The sequence below is a fragment of the Sminthopsis crassicaudata genome, chromosome 3, assembly GCF_048593235.1.
Source record: "Sminthopsis crassicaudata isolate SCR6 chromosome 3, ASM4859323v1, whole genome shotgun sequence".
NCBI lineage: Eukaryota > Metazoa > Chordata > Mammalia > Dasyuromorphia > Dasyuridae > Sminthopsis > Sminthopsis crassicaudata.
The window spans coordinates 252632879-252649797 of NC_133619.1; the positions used below are offsets into that span (position 1 = coordinate 252632879).

The 16919-nt window shown below is 31.6% G+C and overlaps 1 protein-coding gene across 1 annotated transcript in view; it reads right to left on the reverse strand.

The window, feature by feature from the left end:
• The window catches only part of SAMSN1 (SAM domain, SH3 domain and nuclear localization signals 1), a 178521-nt gene extending 162681 nt beyond the window's left edge, over window positions 1–15840 (reverse strand). The window contains exons 1-2 of the mRNA XM_074300439.1: window positions 15780–15840; window positions 8542–8658 (exon numbers count right to left, since the gene is read on the reverse strand). Coding sequence (XP_074156540.1) covers window positions 8542–8658; window positions 15780–15803 — 141 coding nt within the window. The 5' untranslated portion in view covers window positions 15804–15840. The remainder of the gene's footprint in view (window positions 1–8541; window positions 8659–15779) is intronic.
• Between the last annotated feature and the right edge of the window lie 1079 nt (window positions 15841–16919).

The window sequence follows — 16919 nt, forward strand, 5'->3', positions numbered from 1 at the left end:
AGAGAATAGGATGAGGGAGTAGAAGCCATGGGCAATGTGCGTAGATTAAGAAATAAAGAGGAAGGAAAAAGATGGGGAGGGGAAAAAGATAAAGGAGGGGTTCATGAGTGGAGGGAGTAATTAAGTAATAGCAAGACAAGTTAAGGAATTGAACTAAAGTAGAAAAGTTAGCAAGAATATGAAATAAGAGATATATACATTCACAAAAGTAAGGATCAGGAATGAATTTATTAGAAAAAAAAGTAGTGCTAGTAATAATTGATCTCAGAAAAAAATTGAAAAATAGAAAGAAAAAAAAAAAGAACCATAGGTATTATTATGAACTGGAACCTCTAGGGTGAATTTGTTCTGATATGCCAAATGGGTCCCAGTTATGTTGATTATTGTTAAAACCACATAGCAATGAAACAACATTTAACACTAACCAGACATTATGGCTATTACATATTTTGCTTTATTTTTTCCTAAAGATTATTTTGAAAGAGCTTTAAGGATGTTTAAAAATTGTTATATTGTGATAAATAATAATAAAGTATAAACCCTATGATATTGAAAAAAGTGAATAAGGGTAATTTGAAGAAACCAGTATTTACATAAGACTTTAAATAGAGTACTGTAAAAGACTATGATAAATAGAAATTTAAGAAAGAAAAACCTATTTCACAAAGGAAAAAATTCTAGATGCCAGATGTTGTCTGTTACTTCATTCTATCATGTGGATGAGTTTTCATTAAGATTATAATATTAAAAGTCTAAATCCACAAGCTTTTCACATTACTAAACTAAAGAGGATTTTCTTTTAAATTAAAAAATCAAAGCAGGTGGTATATAGTATGTTATTTGGAGTTTATCTAGTCTGACTAATGGAAATGTTGGAATCTAATGTTGGAAGGAAACTCAGAGATGGTCTCATTCAATTCCAAATCATGTTCCTTATCTAAAAAATAATGAAGATAGGGTTCAATCTCTGTTTAAACACTTCTAGTAAAGGGGAAATAATTCCTTCCAATTTGGAATAATGCTAATTATTAGAAGATTGGTAATTATGTTCCTATAGGTATTATTTCTTCATCTAAGCATCCCAACTCAATTTGGAATCTTAGGAGAGATTGATAAAGGAGATGCATCCTGCTCCTTCAACCCTTACTTTTTTGTTAATAGCCATATTTAGTGAAACAGTTTCAGTAAATAATCTTGCTGTTGAAAAGTTTCAGACTTCGAAATGATTCATGAGAAGCCTTAATTCTGCATCCTGAGTATAAACAAATAAGATAGGGAGACTTCAAATATGAAGAGTAGGGTTAGTGAAGTGAAATCAATCAGAGAATAAGACAAATAATCATTAATAAAGAGAAAATGTGGTGGAAGGTAAGATATCTTAAAATAGCTTGAATTTCTTTTTAATTTTTTTTGTTTGAAAATAGTATTTTGTTTCCTATAACCTTTTTGAGAGAATACATATTTATTTTATCCAATAAAATATTACAAAAATATTCCTGGACTGACCATACAATAAACTATTGTATTAGTGATTAGTGATTATAATTTATAAGTGATTAATGTGATTATAATGATATATGAAATAAATTAGGAAAAAATGTTTAAAAAGAAATAAATTAAGAAATTCTCACCCATTATTTAACAGAATCATATAGCTGGAAGTAACATTAGTGATTATCTATTTCAATCTTTATTTTACAGATGAGAAAAATTATAGTTTTAAAAGGAAAATGATGGCCATAGTAATATAGCTAGTTAGTAGTAGACTTAGGTCCTGAACCCAAATCTTCTGTCTTCCAAGCCAATGTTCTTTTCATTTAACATGCTGCCTAAATCTATTCATTACTGTATTATTCATTCCTCTATTCCTTCATCCACCCAACAGATATTTTGAATCTCTATTATGTGATAATCAGAAATAGTGCCTTAATTTTTGGATTTTATGACCCATTATGCAATGATTTTCATGCACTTTTATGTCACATGATTTGTATTGCTTATGGAACTCTATAGAGTTTTTATTCTGAAACAGAAAGTGAACATAACTGGTACAAAGGCTTGCTTTCCTCATGGTAATAGGATGGCAATACTTTTAAACCCAGTTATATTTTTGAGATTATAAGAACTTGCTACTAAGAGAACCACATATGATTAGAATAGAATAAAAAGCAATCTCCAATAATCAAATTACATTAATTCATATGTACAAATATATATTTTATATAATATACATATATGTATATAATATTATATAGTGTTTACATAGCATTCAGATCATAGTAGGCACTGAAATGCTTGGTAATTGATTGAAATTGCTCAGGTGAAACCAGTTTCTATGCTGAATGATCTTACAATTTAGCAGAAAGCAAAATGTATATAAAGAAATATAGAGCGATTCAAGTTTAAAATGATGGAGTTTATAGAAGAGTTAAACAATGACAGGATAGAGTCAAGGTTTCTATCTGTGGGAATGAAATGAGGTTCCATAGGAAAGTGTCTGCTGAACTGAGTTTTGTATAGATAGAGATGGGATAGTAGAGAAGTAGGATAAGGGAGGCAACCTACTTCAAGCATGAAGATGAGAGAGGGTATTTGAAAATAATTAGGTACATTAGAGGCAATGCAATGATGGGATCTGAGTTTTTGAGCATGGATAAGATGATCATTCTCATTACAGGAATAAGGAAGTTAAGGAGAAAATGTCAACATTTGGCAGTCAGTCATCCCCAGGGAAATCCTTTGACACCTACCATCCTTACTCTGTCTCACAAATGCCATAAAAGTCAAAGGTGGCATTTTAACGTAATTTTTTTTCAGTAAAGAATTTGATACCAACATTTCAAACCTAACAAAGTACAGTCTTGATTAAAAAATCGTCAGAAGCCATCTTATACTAGTTGTTCCTCTCTAAATGATCTGACCTTGCCCACAGTTCTTTGGTAGTTTTGTTTTTTGGATTACATAAGGACATTACAGACCCAAAAAGAACAGTAATAAATCTTTGTATTTTGCAGCAGCAAAAAAAAACTTAAGCAACTGAAAGGTTAGTTGATTTTTCAAAAATCAAATAGCTTGTATTTTTCAGATACAGGATATGAATTCAGGTCCCCTGACTAGTTTGAGTGAGTTGCCCCTACACCTTGTTTTCTCTAGCTGCAATATTCCTCTGTGTGTGTGTGTGTGTGTGTGTGTGTGTGTGTGTGTGTGTGTGTGTGTGTGTATAGAAAGATATAAAGATAATCTTACTCTGCTTAAATTTGTTGGGGGTAAATACCAGAAGGAAAAAAAATGTTTTGTTTTTTTTTTTTATCATGAAGATCAAATAGGAATGTGTACATAAAGAACTGAATAAATTGACTAAACTGCTAAGCACAGGATACTCATTTCATCACTTGGTAGTTATTTTGCACCAATCAAAATGGCTTCTTAGCCACAAAATTCAGAACTAACCTTGCTGAGAGATTTTACCAGTGGGTACTATTGGTTATAGTACTATTAGAGCAACTATAAGATGTGTCAAAAATTGTGATATTATTTGATAATTAGGAGTTACCTTTAAATCATTGATTCAACCTTTGCGGATTATGGTGTATTTTTTTAAACCCTTTAAGGTGGAGCAATGGCTATAGCTGTAGAAAGAAACACATGGATCATGTGTACCATTGAGGAAGTCCTTATCCACCACCCTCAATTTCCCACTGCCAAACATTTCTTCTACAGCTGAAATTATTCACTCTAGGGAGATCCCAACTGAGTTATGTACAATGGTGAAAGTTATGCATGTGAGAATATGAGAGTAACTACTGCCTATTCCTCAAATATATGTGATGTATGTGTGAATGTAGTATGTGTGTATATATGTAATGTGTGTATACATATATATGGGGTGTGTGTGTGTGTGTGTGTGTGTGTGTGTGTGTGTGTGTGTGTGTGTAAAATTTGACCTGTCACTTCATTTTGGCAAAAATAAATTTCAGGTTTCAATTATCTTGAACATGAAACCATGCAGACCTCATGAGGAGAAAGAAACTACAGTTGTTAATTTAACAAAGTATTTGATCAGATTAATAATTTTAAGATATTAAGTGTGAAGTATTGATTAAATAATTTAACTAAAAAGCTTGTATCTTGATGAAGATGTAGATGATCAAGTATTATTGTTAACCTAATTTTCTTCCTTCAATAACTATTTTACTAATACCTTCATCACTGATGCCCTAACAAAGCCAGAACACAATTTCACTGACATGAAGATAAAGTTTAACAGAGTGTTTGCTATGCCAACCTTAGAATACTCCTCTACTTTTCAAATATCACAAATCAATATGGTTATTACATATTTGTTTTTATGGTCCCTATAAAAACTTCTCTTAGAATTCCTAGAGTACTTATAATCTATTCTTTAGAAATGGTGCTCCATGACATTCTGTTATCTATTCTTCCTTAGCTGTTTGATACCTGACTACAGATTTAAGAGAAAGTCTGTAATCTTCCAAGGAGACTTAGCAGGTGCTTAGAAAATATCTGTATATGAAGAAACCCTCTGAATCAGGAATATTTTGAGATATTTTCTTTCTCTAGTAGGTTTTATAAATATTTATTGATTCATCCACATTCTCTTCCTCAGTGCTAATGATCAGTTATTTTTGCATTTTAGTATGAATGCTTCATATTAAGGCTGTAGCCTGGGTTCACGAAAACAAATCAAGCTGACATCAGCTCTTAAGGACATTGAACCTGTGACCTTGATCTCATTAGTAGAGGGCTATATCTATTAGAAAAGAAAGTATTACTTTTCTTTGAAAATATATTTTAATTTGCTATCGTATTTCATTAATGGATGGTATCTTTTAAAAATTTAATTGATTTTAATAATGCTTTTCATAAATAGGGAGTTTTGAATTGTGAATAAAATATTAGCTTATATGTTTAAACTATTAAATAAAAAGGATACTATACATGAAAATGTACAAGAATGACCATTATAGATTTACTTATTCATTATTATTTACATGTGATGCACTAAACATTAATTAATATAAAATGCAATTTATATAGATTAAAATCTTGAAATGTATGTCAAAAAGAAATTCTGTCTACTTTCCTATTTAGCTTAATAAAATCAGTGATTTTAGATAAAAAATGGTGGTGACAAATAACTTTTGACTAGATTTTCAAAAATGTACATAAAGATGAAAATATAACAAAGAAAAATAATCAAGAAAATTGAAATTAAATCATGATTTTGAGTGAGGGTGGGCAGTGCAAAATCAGTCTCACTTTCTCCTCTGGAGTCAACTAGGTCCTGTGACCAGATATTGATCAGGATGACTAGAGAGGACTCTGGCTGTAGTGAGAAACTTTGACTTTTTTAAGCTAAGGTTTTTTTTAAACAGGTCTCAGTTTGACTGAAACAATCACCCATTCCATGATGAAAGCCAGGTAAGAAGAGATGATTTTTTAGATCACTTGTAGTATGAAATTTATTCATTTAATCATTCAATATTCATGATGTATCTATTTTAAACAATTCATTTGAGCACTATGTAAAATGTTATCTGACAAATAGGATTTGTATATCTGGGTCATGGCTTACAAAAAAAAAGGGTAACAAATTCTTTGTCTTAACCCAATAAAACTAAATAAGAATGTCTTTAGTTTCTTGAAAATGAAGCCAATGGGGTTTTACTAAGAGCATTGAGGTGGGAGAAAAATACTAATCTATATATAGCCACAGTATTAGATATCATGGGGAGTACCTCTAATGTCATTAAGAATAGTACTTAAGTTACCCAAAGGTACACAGGAGAAAAAGTCAAAAAACAAAACAAAACAAAAAAACAAACAAACAAAAAAAAAAAACCAGACAAATTTGATTTCATGGTTAGCACTGAGACATGGTTGGATTAAACTACATATTGAATATGATACTGAATTGGTATTCTTTATTAAAAAAAAAAACCCAAGATAAATAAAAGAAGTGTGGGGTCAGTTACCATTGTATATAAAGGAAACACATTCATTCATAGAAATTCAGAAATCAAAGAGGAAAAACATGGTGTAAAGCATTTCAACAAAGATTAATTGGGGGAGAACCGAAAGGAATTTTATCATCATATGACTAGACAGAGAGAATACTATAGAAGAATCATTCAGGATATAGTAGTTCAGAACTGGAACAGAGAAATGATGGAAGAGTAGTTGTAGAATTCAATTGTCTACCTATTCACCAGAAATCCTCTCTCTTTTTCTCTGCCAAAAAAGAATGGCTAACAACTTCTTGTCTTTTATTATTGATATTATCATATTTTAAAAGGTAGCATGACCAAAAAGAAAGTTATCATACTGGAACTTAAAGGTGTCTTTCATCTTTCAGTGTATGATCCTATGATCTGGTTTCTTCCGTAGGCAGTAATTTGTTCTTGGAGTATGTAAAGGGCTGGACATGATTCTGGCCAGTCTGCTGGTAATTTTAGTTTAAACTGGAATGAGATGAGATGAGATATGTTTAATCTTTTTTTAATAGGTAACACAAAAGAAGGCTATTTAGTAGGAAAGTAGGAAAACAGATGTTGAGCATAATTAGTCTTTTTCATACTATTCAAACTAATGTTTGTGGTCTAAAAACTCAGGTTATATTGTTTAAGATTCAAATCACTAAAAAAATGCTAATGCCCTCGACTTAGTCACCCGAGCTAATCAAAGCACAAGGACAGTTTCAATACTTTTTAAAGGGGGGAGGATGCAGAGTGGGAAGGAATTTAACTTGCACAGGGAGGACAAGTATTAGGATATTTTTTTCTATCACAGGCCAATAGTTCCCTCTTAGTTTCTTACAAAAGTACAGGAAAATGTGTTGCACAAACCTGAAATTTTGATAAGGAAATCTCAGAGATTCAAATGAAATCATTGGTATGATAATAAGAACTAATATTCTACAAGATAAGTTAACCCAGGAGGGAGAGGAAGCTTTCTTTAAAAAAATTAGCTTTTTATTTTCAAAATATATGCAAAGATAGTTTTAAAGCATTCACCCTTGCAAAACCTTGTATTCCAAATTTTTTCTTCCTTCCTTCATCCTACCCCTTCTCCTAGACAGCAAATAATGCAATATATGTTAAAGTGTAATTCTTCTATACATATTTCCACAATTATCATGCTGCCCAAGATAAATTAGATCAAAAAATAAAAAATGAGAAAGAAAACATAAAGCAAACAAATCACAATAAAAAAGGTGAAAATACTATGTTGTGATCCACATTCACTCCTGATAGTCCTCTTTCTAGATGCATATGGCTTTCTCCATCATGTCTATTAGAAATAGCCTGAAGCACATCATTACTGAAAAGAGCCAAATCCATCAGAATTGATCATCACATAATCTTGTTGCTGTGTACAATGTTCTTTTGGTTCTACTCACTTCACTAAGCATCAGTCCATGCAAATCTCTCCAGGTTTTCTGAAATCATCCTGCTGATCCTTGCTTATAGAATAATATAGAACATATACCATAGCTTATTCAGCCATTCCCATTATGCCCATAATCAGTTTCCAGTTCCTTCCCAATACAAAAAGGGCTGCTACAAACATTTTTCACATGTGGTCCTTTTCTCTTTTTTAGGATAAAGGTCCAGTGGAGACACTGGTACATGTACAGTTGGATAGCTCTTTAGGAATAATTCTAAATTAGTCTCCAGAATAGTTGGATAAGTTCACAACTCCACCAGCAATGTATTAGTGTTCCAGTTTTCCCACAACACCTCCAACATTTATCATTATCTTTTGGGAAACTTTCAAGGATAAATTTCTGAAGACACAAAAGTAGAGCATTCCAAAGAGAAGGAAAAATAAGAATTATTTTAAGAAACAAACCAATATGGGGTAAATAAGGGAATTTCTAAGCCAATCTAGAAAGAGCAAGTAACAGAAAATAACTAAGAATATATCTTGAGGAATGTATCTATGTTGAGAGACACATTTGTGAGCTGAATATGAAGGGATAATATCTAAAAAATAAAATTAAAGGATAAGGGAAGAATGTACTGGGTGAAAGGGAAAAGGAGAGATGGGACAACATAAAGTATCTCCCACAAAAGAGACAAGAAAAAATTTTCAAGTGGAAGTTCAAAAGAGGAGTGGAGGAAGAGTGAGTAACCCTGTTACTTAAGTCCTTATCTTTCCTTTTCAGCCTCAACTAATTTGAGAATTAAAGCACAATGCACCATTATTAGAGGAATTGTGGCATAGTGGAAGGAGGGATCAATTTGGAATGAAATAATATTCTGTCACTTACTTTGGGAAAGTTCTTTACCTATCTGAGATTCAATTTACTCACCAGAAAAAAAAAAAAACTAGACTAAATTATCACAAAATTTTTGTTGTTGTTGTTGTTTATTTGTTTGTTTTTCCTGTTCTAAATCTCTAAATATCAAAAACAGAAGGAAGGTCTTTCATTCCAAAGTCAAATCTTAACTTTCAGAAAAATAAATTAATGTGGGTACTTAATGAACAGTGGGCAAATAAGGTCATGGCTTGACTTACCAGTGAAGATCTTTTTGGCTCTCTGCTTTTTATATAAGTATTAGTAAGTGAGTAGTCATTTTCTTTATTATTTTGTTGCTCTGGCACTGGTTCATACAAACTGTCCATAGAGCCTTCCTAAAACAAAAATATTCACAAAGAATAAAGGATTTTATTAATTCATCATCCTACTTATAGATCATATTACATTTATATTGTTCACAGACATGATGTATACTTTCTAAATTCCAAGTTACAATCAGCACAATCCTATGAACTACTTTCCTTACCTATTCTAAGATATAATATGAGTGAATTTTTCATTTTCATGGAAGAATGAGCCCCATCAAAAGTGTAAATTCCAGTGCTCTGAAGGAAAACTTTATTTGATTAAAGAGTCATATTAAATTCAATATTCATATGAGTTCAACAGAGCAAAATTAATGTCTCCTGAAAAATTATATATTACATCAAGTTAGTATAACATAAAATCATCGGAATAAACCTATCCACATTATTGCCAGAGAATGATGCATAATATTACAGCATATGGTTTACAGAATTTAAGCTTCCCATGCCTGAGTTTATTGTCACACCGTGAGACAAGTATTACCATTGACTGTAGAGAAGTCAATTTTCCCCTTTTCTGTAGAGAAGATGTCAGTAGTGTTAGTGTTTATAGGTTGCCCTGCCATCCAAACCAAATTCTATGCATGTCTATGCATTGATAGACATCAATCAATCTCAAGTATTAATTAAGCACCCACTATGTACATTGTATTCTAGAGATACAAGGATAAAAGTTAATTCTTCCTACTCTCAAAGAAATTTTTATTCTTTCATTTTATACAATAGATATGTGTCTATAGTATATACAATAAGATATATAGTGATTTTTGAGAAAGAAGTACCAACAACTATATGGAGATGAAAAAACCTTATGTAGAAAGGAGAATTCAAATTGAGTCTTGAATTAATTTATTGATAACATTTATATAATCCTAAAGCCAGGCACTGTGCTTTATAATTATTACCTCATTTGGACCTCACAACTACTTTGGGAGGGAAGTGCTTTCATTAACCCCATTTTACAGATGAAAAAACTCTGATAGAGATTAAGTGACATGCCCAGAGTCAAACAACTTGTTAGTGTCTGAAGCTTTATTTGATCTCAGTTCTTCCTGATTTCATATGCAATGCATTATCCATCACACCACCTAGCTTCTTCTTGAAACTAAATAGGGATTCTAGTAGGTTCAGATAACTTTTAAAAATCTTGTTGAGTCATTTTTCAATTGTGTCCAACTCTTCATGACCTCATTTGATGGAGTAGTTTGGCATTTCTTTCTCCAGCTCATTTTACAAGTGAGAAAACTAAGGCAAACAGTTAAGTGACTTGGCCAGCATTACATGCCCAGCAAGGATTTGAGGCCAGATTTAAACTTAAGAAAGTAAATCTTCCTAATTCCCGGCCTAGAGTTCTATCTACTCTACCATCTAGTTGTCCTTAAAAGGGCTGAGCATAAATTCCCTTAGATATCATCTCAGGTTACATTAAACTTCTATGGAAGCAACTTCATTAAAAGAGAATAGGGATTTTATTTCAGACACGGGACAAATAATTTAAAAGTAGAAAGATAGGAAATATATTGCCTTGTATAAACAATAGTTCAAAGACTAGTTTAACTGAACTATAAGGAGAGAGAAAGGAAGTAATAGGAAATAAGACTGTAAAGATAGATTGAAGACAGGTTGTAGAGGAAGTCACATAGCAAACTGAGGTCTTAATATTTTACCTTAAAACTAATAGTTACTGGAATTTATTGAATAGGGAAAGTGACATGGTCAGTCTGAAGCTTTAGGAAAATCATCCTGCCAGCTGTGTGAAGGATGCATCAGAGTGAGGAGGCAATAAAAACAATTTAAAGTCCTAATGAGAAATGATTAATAAAAAAAGAAAGCAGAATAAGATAGGAAATGATGTGTTCCCCATTACTCTTTTCTCTTCCCCTCAGACTCAGATATACATACATGACTTAAAGTAACTTCTTAAATTATAGGGCAATAGCAAAATTAAAAGTTGGGTAAAGCAATCATCCATCCTAAGAAAACTTGGGAAGATATTAGGAAAGCACTGGGTTTCTCGGGTGATTGTCTTTCTGAGGCAGATAAGCCACAAGCCCCTTAAGGACCTTTGGGAACTTTTGCCTCACAGGCAATATGAGGGTAGGCTGTCTAATCAAGGAAGACTGAAGAGGGAATGGAATGGCCCTCTGCTGGTACTAGACCAGAGGTCAATCATGTTGACCAAACAAAATCTCAGACTGTGGCTGTGGGCAAGGAGAGTTAGCACACACCATTGAGTGCAATGACAGAAATAGGGACCTGGTTATTGTGACTCATAGAAGGGAGAAATCATTGATTTCAAATTCAGGACAGAAGGATAAGCTGAAGTTTGTAGGGACTGGATGGGGCAAGAATGTTTGAAGTGGCAGCAGATCGGGGGTCCTTGATTGTGGTTTAGGGACAGAATGGAATACCTGAGTATACCTATTGGCCAATGTATGAGCCAAAGAAAAAGTAGGCACACCTTGCCTTAGATTACAGAACATTCTGAAAAATCCAAACATATGATTCCCATGATAAAGCTTAGAAAGCAATAGCATGAAAAACCTGAAACCTGAGATATTATCCCCTACACTTTGGAGAGTACAACCCTAACATAAAATTAATAATCAAAAAATAGACCTAACAAAGAAAGAACCTAACCAGAGATAGTAACTACAATGATACAGTGGTCAGGATTCAAATTCAGAAAACAATGAAATCAAAACAACTGCTTGCAAAAATTCACAGAAAGAAATGTAAAATGATTACAAGCCCCCAAAGAATTCTTGGAATAGTTTTTTAAAATATTTTTAAAAGCAAATAAGAGCGGTTGATAAAAAAAAAAATTAGGAAAAAATAAAAGTAACAAAAGAAAATCATAAAAAACAACTTTTAAGTTAATCAATTAGGAAAAAAAGATCCAAAAGATCTTATAGAAGAAGTAAATCCTTAAAATTTAGACAAGAGGAAGCTAGTAGCTAGCTATATAAGATATCAACAAATAATAAAATAATATTGAATATTAAAAAAAAGAAGAGCAAGTGAAATACTCATTGCAAAACAACTGACCTGGAAAACAAACCAAAAAGAGACAACTACTTGAAAGTTATGATTTTTAAAAGAGTCTAGAAAGAAATAATTACGGAAAATTGCCCTGATTTTTAAAACCAAAAGATAAAATTGAAAATTGAAAAAAAAATCCATCCATTTTTTAAAAAGAGATCCTAAAATAAATACTCACAGGAGTACGATGGCTAAGCTTTAAAATACTCAGGTCAAGGAGAAAATATTGCAAGCAAGCAGAGATATTGTGGAAATAAAAACATCTTAACACAATATTTTATGGCTTTTATATTAAAAGATCAAAGATCATGGGTTATGAGATTCCAAAAAAACAAAGAAGAAGAGTTTGAAACCAAAAGTAACCTACTCAACAAAGCTGAGTGTAATGCTGCAAGGGGAAAATGGATTAAAGAACATTCAGGTATTTTTGAGGAAAAGACAAAAACTGAACAGAAAATTTTGATCTAGAGAATCAGAAGAAATATAAGAAAAAATTAATAAGGATAAAATAATTGCTTCTCATATGGAAAAAATATTATTTGTAATTCTTAGGGTTAACATTACCAAAATAGTTACAAACTAAGATGAAACACAGAAAGAAGGCTTGGGGTCAAGTTGATTATGATTGGATGATATTTTTAGAAATTATATTGAGCAGGAAAGCATAGAGTAAATGATCTCTTGAAAAGACACAAGGATGAAAGAACTGTTACAGTGGAGGGAAGGAATTCTATTTTAATGATTCTCTGCAGAAATATTCACTTATTATTTACAATTTTTCTTACACTGAAAAAATGTAATGACTTTTGACAATACCTTGCCATAACCCTCAAATAAGATCCAATTGGGAACCATAGATTTAGAATGAGAAAATATTGCAAAAGGTGGCTATAATCAAATTTTAACCATTTATGAATAAGTAAGGAAGACTATAAAATAGAAGGGGCATGGCAGAGTTAGAAAAAAAAAGATTGTCAAATACAAGAAGAGGTTATGAATTTTCAAATCAATGCTACTTATTCAATTAAACTTTTATTAACCTTTACTAAGTTAAAGACACTACACCAAGCACTTGAAATACAAAGACAGGAAAAGACAGGCCCTATCTCAAAGAACTTGCAGTTTAATGGAGGAGACATGCAAAGAAATATATAGAAACAAGATATATTTAGGAGAAGTAAGAGATAATCATCAAGATCAATTCTGATTGATGTGGACATTTTCAACAATGAGATGAACCAAATCAGTTCCAATAGAACAATAATGAATTGAACCAGCTACACCCAGTGAAAGAATTCTGAACCACTACATAGAATTCCCAATCCCTCTATTTTTGTCCGCCTACATTTTGGATTTCCTTCACAGGATAATTGTGCACTATTTCAAAGTCTGATTCTTTTTGTACATCAAAACAACTGTTTGGACATGTATACATATATTGTATTTAATTTATACTTTAACATATTTAACATGTATTGGGCAACCTGCCATCTGGGGGGAAAGGAGGGAAAAAATTAGAACAAAAAGTTTGGCAATTGTCAATGTTGTAAAATTACTCATGCATATATCTAGTAAATAAAAACTATTAAACTAATAAAAAAGAGATAATCATTAAAGAAAAGACACAAGAATTGAAGTAGATCAAGGAATTCTTCTTGTAAAAGGTGGGATTTTAGTTGGCACTTAAAGGAAACCAGAGAAGCCAGGAAGTAGAGATGAGAAATAAAATTATTTTAGGGATAGGAAATAATTAGTGAAATTGTATGGAATGTTTTGTGAGAAGAATAGCAAGGAGTCTACTATAGTACATGATTACAGATGAGAAACTAAATATTAGTAGCTAGGTTAGGTTAGGTTAAAGCTAGATAAGATGTATACATAAGTATATATAATAATCAATACAGAAAGGATAATTGAATCCATGGGAATTTATGAAATCACCACAGGAAATAGTATAGAGGGAAAGAGAAGTCAGGAGAGTCTTGTGGGAGGAGGAAACAATTTAAATGAAGATCCAGTAATGAAAACTGAAAAATGATCAAACAGGTAGAAGACCAGAAAGGAGAAGTTTTTCAAAAACTTAGAGAGCCTAGATGTAGTGTATAGAGAGATCAAGAAGGATGAAGATTATTAAAAGGCCATTAGATTTAGTGAATAAGAAATCATTGATAATTTTGAAGACAGCAGTTTCAGCTGAATGATAAAGTTTGTAGCCAGACGATAGAGTTAAGAGAATGAGTAATAATTAGAGAAATTCTAATTAAAGTAATTCTAAAGTTCTACTTTACACTTATCAGATTGGCAAAGTTGACAAAAAATGGAAAATGACAAATGCTGGAGGGGCTGTGGGAAAAGAGATATTGCACTATTATTGGAATTGTGAATTGATCTAACCATTCTGGAAAGCAATTTAGAACTCTGCTCAAGAAATAGTCAAACTGTGAATACCAATGATACCACTATTGCCACCAAAGATAAAAGAAAAAGGAAAGGGTTCATATGATATGATACATATTTATACACAAACACATGTACATATAAATATATATATACATATATATATATATATATATATATACAGAGAGAGAGAGAGAGAGAGAGAGAGAGAGAGAGAGAGAGAGAGAGAGAGAGATCTATATATCATCTCTGTTTGTAGTTGCAAAGAGTTGGAAACTGAAAGGGTGCCAACTGGGGAATGGTAAAACAAGTTATTGGATATGAAAATGATGGAGTACTATATGTCATAAGGAATACTAAAGGGAATGCATTCAAAGAAACCTAAGAAATTTTGTATGAATTGATACAGAGATAATTGAATGGAACTTAGAGAACAATTGAAAACAATATCATCAAGACATATAATTCTGAATGAATAATTCTGATCAGCACAATGGGCACTACAATCCTAAAGGACTAATATGTGAAAACATGATGACATGACTGACAGAAAAGTGATAATCTCAGAGAAAAGACTGATACATTTTGGACAAGGGAAAGGCAGGGATTTATTTTGTTTTATTATACTACTTGTAATGGGGGGGTTATTTTCTTTTGGTTTTGCTTTTTTAAATGGGATAAACTGAGGAGAGATAGAGGAAGAGAATGCAGATCTGAAAATAAAATTAATTTGATTGTTTTTATAAAAATAAGAGAATGGAAGAAAAAGAAAAAGGACTAAATAAAAAAGAGTGATTATGGACAATTTTCTCAAAGAGTTTGACAAGAAAGAGAAGAAGAGATATGTGTCAGAAACTGATGAGTACGGAATAGATCAAGTGAGGATTTTGAGAAAGGGAGAGACATGATTATATTTGTAAGCAGTAGAGATTCAGCCATTTGGTAGGGTGAGACTGAAAGCAAGTGACAGCATGGTATGATAGGACAATCTCAATAATTAAATCCATTTGGGGTTTTCTTGGCAAAGATACTGGAATGGTCAAAAAAATAAGCCATAACATTTTTAAAGTAATTTCCTCTCTAAATTTTACATGAAACAAGCAAACTGTTTATAATTTTAATAATAAAATATATATATATATATTTATATAAATATAATAAATATATGTGTACATAGATATATTAAATATAAAATAGAATAATATAATATATAAAACATTAATATATTTAAAATAAACAAGGGATATTATCATGTTCTCACAGAAAATATAAATTATTTATCTAGAGTTCAAAGGTACTTTTAGAAATTATTAATTTAACCCCTCACTTTATAAATGAAGAGATTGAAGCCACAAAAGGTTAAACTGTTGTTTAAAGGTCATGATATGGCAAATACCGGAGCCAGCATGACTCCAAATTGAGCCTTCTTTAAAGAGTAGCACACTGCATCCCGAAATATTTCCACTGTAACAATTCAGTAAATATTGCCATTGAGTGTACATACATATGCTATTATTTATATGTAAATAGATTTTTGTTTAAGCCCTATACTAAAAATATCTTTTTGATAGATAATTTCCTGAGGTATCTTTAATATGTATAATTTCACTAATGAGAAACTAGACCTTTCCCATAATTGAAACTGGAAAAAAAAATAAACAAACATGAATAGTATAAGTGAGAAAACTTACCAGTGAAAAACAAAAGAGATTCATTTCAAGATACTGGATTCTCTCAAACTTGTTCTCTAAAGAATACAATTTGCTCAGTGTGGCTTCCTCTTAGCCTCCCAGTTATTTGTTGACTTTTCTTAAGAGATTACTGTAAAATAAAATCCTTGTAATAATCCAAAGGATTCAGAGCTCATTATCAAATGAGAAAGAGCTTTTATAGCACAAGCTCAGGATTATCCCTTTCCTCACCCTGATGAAGCCTCTGTCCACAGCTGCTGATGCAGGATGGGCATAGAAGGAAGAAGATGTTTTTCTGGTACTAACACTGCAAACTAAAATCCTACACTCCACCTCCAACCACTTAAAAATGGTGATTAGTTTGTATAGTACTATGATTGAATAGGGTTGTGTAGGCTGACCTTGAAGCTCAATCATATTATAATTTATAACCAACTAACTTATGAGTGAACTTTAGGAACAAATCCCCAAATAATTTGGAGAATGTTTTGATCAGATTTTCTTCCTTTATGTTACAGTTGTCATATGTAGGTTGAGAGACTTCTTGGTCAGTAATAGATATCTTGTTCTTAATGAGGGGCATCAAATGGTCTTGTCCTAGAACGGCATGTTATATATCCAAATCCCTTGATTAACAGTGAACCCAGACATATGTAAAATTATTCTAAACATATTTCTATTTATCAATTTTTTTCCTCTGGATGCAAATAGCATCTTTCTTCATATGTCCTTAACACTTAATTTAGGTATTCGTAATAAAATAACTTATTTGTTTAAAGTCATTCTTATAATAATAATGATGTTACTGTATTCAATGTCCTCTTATTTCTGCTCATTGTTCTCTTTATTATTTTGTACAAGTCTTTCCATGTTTTTCTAAAACCATTGAGATCATTATTTCTTATAGCATAATAGTATTCCATCACAATTATATACCACGACTTCTTCAGTCATTCCCCAATAGATGTACATCCTTGCAGTTTCCAGTTCTTTGCCATCACAAAGAATTATTGTAAACATTTTAGAATACATAGGTATTTTCCCTTTATCCCCTTTCCTTTGGAAATAGATCAAGTAGTGTTATTTCTGGATCAAAGGATATAATTTAGTTTTAGTTTAGTTTAATTAAATGTAGTTTTA